We start from the raw sequence: 4,801 nt of genomic DNA on the forward strand, positions 1-4,801 counted from the left end.
CTCCCACAACCACCCTCCCGGCCACGCGTCCTCGCTCCCGACCACGTGCTTGTCCTTTCGTCCTCCGCCGCCACTCACCATTTCTTTCCGAGATCCGGCAACAGCTGCCACCACTCCTCGAAGCTCCATTGCTTGATCCGAGCACACCACTATGACCGCCACACTCCCCTGGTTCCATTTTGCCGCTCCCCCAACCTTGATTCACGCCAAGCTCGAAATGCCCAATCTGGGTCGCCTCTATCACCTTCTCCCATTTCTCACTGATGATAAGACCTCGCTCCAATCCCCTCCGTCTATACCATCTAGGACATCAATGCTAACTAGCCGAGCCCCCAATTCGAGCCCTCGTGTGCCGAGATGCCCTGGCACTGTGCCGCCTTTGTTCTAGCCACATAGTTCCGTCACCAGACCAATGGGTAGCCTCTAGACCTAATCCAAGTATGAGACCAGTGTCGCCCTAGCCTCTAGCTGCTTCGGCCAAGCTCAATTGACCCGAGATGCCCCGGCTTTCTCTCCCCTCTCCGATGGCCAAACACCCACGGCGCCGCCGCTCGCCGTATTCCCAAGCCCTAGATCCCGATTGGAGCCGCTCATCTCCTTCCTCTCTCCCTCCTCCCCCCTCTCTCTGTGTGCAAAATATTAGAGCCCGAGTCACCGTGGTTTGCTCGGTTGAGCCCGAGCATCGTCGGCTATCCATCATCTTCTTTTACCTCTGGCCACCCCCGCTCGACATTGTCTCACCCGCCCGTGAGTGCAGTGGTTGGCAGTTGTGGTCGGGCATGAGGACACCGAGGGAGGGGATGACACAGCAACGACAATGCTCAGGCTAGTCACCACAGTGCTGGACATGTTGCCGCGGGTGGAGGCGGCACTGGAGCTCTGGGTGCACGGGGTCCTCGCGCTTTGGAGCTACTGCGACATCGCGAACATGCTTAGTGACTACATCCATAGCTGTGGCAAGTCCTGCTCCGGTGACGAAGTGACCTCCTCCTTCTCATCGTCCTCCTGCTCATCTGGCTCTGGCGACCTCAGTGTCGCCTCGCGGATTGAGCTCCTGTCCCCGGGGCATGACCGCTCCGAGATAGCCGGCACGCACTGCACGCTCACAGGGTAGCGACATCACGAGCGCGCGCGCCACAACCCAGCATGTCGACATTGTCTCTGCCTGGGAGTGCCAAGAACCTGCACCTGAGTCGGCTGAGGTGGTCGAGGGGGGTGGGGTCGGCGTGAGGAGGCGGGAGACAGTGGTGGGTGACGAGGCGTCTCCTCCTCTCTCTGAGCGCACGCACGGGCAGAAGACGGGGAGAGAGAAGGGGGAGGAACAAGATGATGAGATGTCATCTGACATGTGGGTGCCACCACCACGTAGGACGAAACTACCATCAAAACTAGTTAAGGAGGTAAATTACACTAGTTTAAATAGTTGGAGGAGATAAGATATCTGATTTTGTGGTTCAAGAGGGAGGAGAATAGATTTGAGCAATAGTTAAATTAGGCAATATAGACTTTTTTCTGTAAAGGTACCTACAAAGTGATGATGCACGCCATGGGAAGGATGGACCGTAGCCAGTTAGAGTTTGTTGATAACAAAGGGGCAGGGGCGCGCGCGATTGTGATGGCATCGTGCAATGTCCGGTTGGTCTGGATGCATGGTCCAGCAGCAACGACCAGCAACGCATGCACGCCAGCCAGAGGATGCAGCAAAGCACGAGAGAGAGAGAGAGAGAGAGAGAGAGTTGCATCTATCGCTGCATAACGCCAAGAGGCTGCCGCTAGCGGGCTCGCATGCTTATGTTTGTAGGCACGCATGGTAGGTGTAAGGCAGGCATCTATCCCATCCAATAATGAATAATAATCTCTCTATTAATCTAGTGGTATCTCTCTTCCGATCCGTGTAGCGCCAGTACTGCAACCCACACTTGCACCTGCACATCACAACATGATCTGTCTTGTGAAGTGCGCATGCAATACAATTTTTAATCTGCTGGCTGGCCTGATATACCTTCATTCGATCGATGGGAAGTAACTAGTCTAGTGCGCACTCCTACGTGTTGTTATTATCTCTACTATATTCTTCTCGGAGAGAGCGACCAAACTTCAGCATATATGCATAGCATTTGCAGTTTGCATATATGCCACCGTACCACTGCTATATCATATCGATCCTAGTTGTAGAGCGAGCGAGATGGCATTAATGGTGCCTGATGCAGCGACGCCGTCGTCCAAGAACCCCACCGGGCTCAGATGCAGCAGCAGCACTGCTTCTGCATCGGATGGTTGCCGCTGGGGCCGGGCTCCCAATGAGCAGTTTTCCCCTCGCCGAACTGGAAGAACACTAGTGCTGCTGCTAGCACTAGTTGCCTCGGTGGTGCTGGAGGGGCAGCGCGGCGAGGCGCTGAGCCTGGACTACTACGACGAGACGTGCCCCGAGGCGGAGGCGGCGGTGACGGCGGCCGTGAGGCAGGCCATGGCCAACGACCGCACCGTGCCGGCCGGGCTCCTCCGCATGCATTTCCACGACTGCTTCGTCAGGGTATTTATCTCTTATCCCATCTCCATCGATCTCTTAGCAGCAGCAGCAGCAGCAATTCCATTTATCAAAGGGATGAGTATGGCATTTGAATGAATGAATCTGCATGCGCGCAGGGCTGCGACGGGTCCGTTCTTTTGGACTCGACGGGCAGCGTGACGGCGGAGAAGGACGGCCCGCCCAACGTGTCGCTGCATGCCTTCTACGTCATCGACAACGCCAAGCAGGCCGTCGAGGCCCTCTGCCCCGGCGTCGTCTCCTGCGCCGACATCCTTGCGCTCGCCGCAAGGGACGCCGTCGCGCTGGTAATTACAGTACTTTACTCCGATCCTTTTAGCAAAAACAGACTTCAGGCGCTGGTACTAGTTGGAATCAGCATGCATGCATCAACATTGCGCACTTGATCGACGAACAGCTAGCGAGCTGCATGAGCAACTCCAGAGGGAGGAAACCGAGCAAAAACTGGGGCGGACAGCAAGGGAAGGTCGGGGAGGAAACAGACAGATAGATCGACTGCAGTCCTTGCTCCTTTGGTAGTCACATGCATGCGTCTCTTTCCTGACCCAATTGTCTTGTCCTGCTCTGCGTCGGGCTCGGATGCTTATGTATGCTATCTTTATCTGCTGGCCTGCTGTGCTGGAGCACTAATAAGTGGAGTACTCTAGACATCCAATCTAATAAATAAAAAATCCGTGCTCGGTGACATTTAATTACAATAATGCTTGCAGTCCGGTGGTCCGTCGTGGGTGGTGCCCGTGGGTCGCCGGGACGGGCGTGTGTCTCTGGCCAACGAGACGACGACGCTGCCGGGGCCGACGGCTAGCTTCGAGCAGCTGAAGCAGGCGTTCCACGGCCGCGGGCTGTCCACCAAAGACCTGGTGGTGCTATCGGGCGGCCACACGCTGGGCTTCGCCCACTGCTCCTCCTTCCAGAACCGCATCCATGGCCAGGGCCAGGATCAGGTGGACCCGGCCCTGAACCCCTCCTTCGCCGCGTCACTCCGCAGGGCGTGTCTCGCCAACAACACCGTCCGCGCCGCCGGCTCCGCTCTGGACGCTACGTCGACGGCTTTCGACAACACCTACTACCGGATGCTGCAGGCCGGGCGGGGCCTGCTATCCTCTGATGAGGCGCTGCTGACGCACCCCAAGACGCGCGCCTTCGTGGCGCTCTACGCCGCCTCGCAGGAGACCTTCTTCAGGGCCTTCGCCAAGTCCATGCTCAGGATGGGCGCGCTCAACGGAGGCGACGAGGTCCGAGCAAAGTGCAGCCGCGTCAACAACTCATGATCATCACCCTGTCTGTTGATCTACCTAGCTGTAGCTGATGGGAAGAATTACCTACTCTCCCTGAAAGCGGAAATATAAAGTTTCACGCCAATAAAATTTCATTGACGTGTTGTCCGTATACATGTAGGCCGGCAGCCATGGATGTTATCTCTAACTAAGGCAACAAATTAGGAGATTGTAATAATCTAACTAAACTGACTATCTCGGTTAAGTATGGAAACAACCCAATCAGGAGGATTGGGATGTCTGTCGTGCGTGTCACGGCATGTACATATGTGCTTTAACACCCCCCGCCCCATATGTCGTGCGTGTCACCGGGAGGACGAACAAGATGATGGGACATGCAGACTACGGTGAAGAGTGACGACGGCAGCCTTTGGTGAGCATACTACGAAGATGATGGGACATGCGGAACGCGGACCGAGCCAGGAGAAACTTGATCTTGGTCGAAGTGAAGGTTGATCTCCATCTGTTTAGTGTGTTGATGTCGTATTGGGTTCGTAGAGAGATACACAACACTTACATTATCGTATATAGGAGACCAATGTGGCCTTTTGGAGGGGGCGATGCACCTTGGCGAGGAGCTATTGAAGCCAAACTTGCCACCTCACGGTACTCAGCCTCGACCACTGGATCGTGAGACCATGTTTTGGCATTTGGACAACCAGGATGCATCGTGAGGAAACGGATGTGAATTATCCAGCAGACCAAACCAAATCGAAATAGTGGTACAAACGAGGACGAGGAAGACCTAGAAAATAACCTAGTCACCTAATACTCACCCTGAGCTGCCTAAAAACCCTAGAACCGATGAGTAAATGGGAGAGGTTCTTACTGTGAGATGTGATCGATGAACCTTTGACCCGATAGCTGCAATAATTAAATTAAAGAACAAAACATCACGTCTCTTATATATATATATATATATATGTATATATGTATATATATGTATATATACATATATATACATCTATACATATAT

General features: G+C 54.4%; 1 protein-coding gene across 1 annotated transcript; it reads left to right on the forward strand.

The window, feature by feature from the left end:
* Window positions 1–1,725: 1,725 nt before the first annotated feature.
* Window positions 1,726–4,089, forward strand: LOC133920187 (peroxidase 64). Its single transcript, XM_062364897.1, has 3 exons — window positions 1,726–2,533; window positions 2,647–2,835; window positions 3,259–4,089. Exons 1-3 carry the CDS (start codon window positions 2,186–2,188, stop codon window positions 3,817–3,819), a joined length of 1,098 nt encoding a protein of 365 aa, XP_062220881.1. The 5' UTR covers window positions 1,726–2,185; the 3' UTR covers window positions 3,820–4,089.
* Window positions 4,090–4,801: the final 712 nt, after the last annotated feature.

This window comes from Phragmites australis, chromosome 5, assembly GCF_958298935.1.
Source record: "Phragmites australis chromosome 5, lpPhrAust1.1, whole genome shotgun sequence".
NCBI lineage: Eukaryota > Viridiplantae > Streptophyta > Magnoliopsida > Poales > Poaceae > Phragmites > Phragmites australis.

Excerpts from the sequence above, each read along its gene's own strand:
- LOC133920187 (XM_062364897.1), top strand. The coding sequence starts at position 2,186 with ATGGCATTAATGGTGCCTGATGCAGCGACGCCGTCGTCCAAGAACCCC. Across the intron at positions 2,534-2,646 it reads TCCACGACTGCTTCGTCAGG|GGCTGCGACGGGTCCGTTCT; the intron begins GTATTTATCTCT and ends GCATGCGCGCAG. Across the intron at positions 2,836-3,258 it reads CAAGGGACGCCGTCGCGCTG|TCCGGTGGTCCGTCGTGGGT; the intron begins GTAATTACAGTA and ends TAATGCTTGCAG.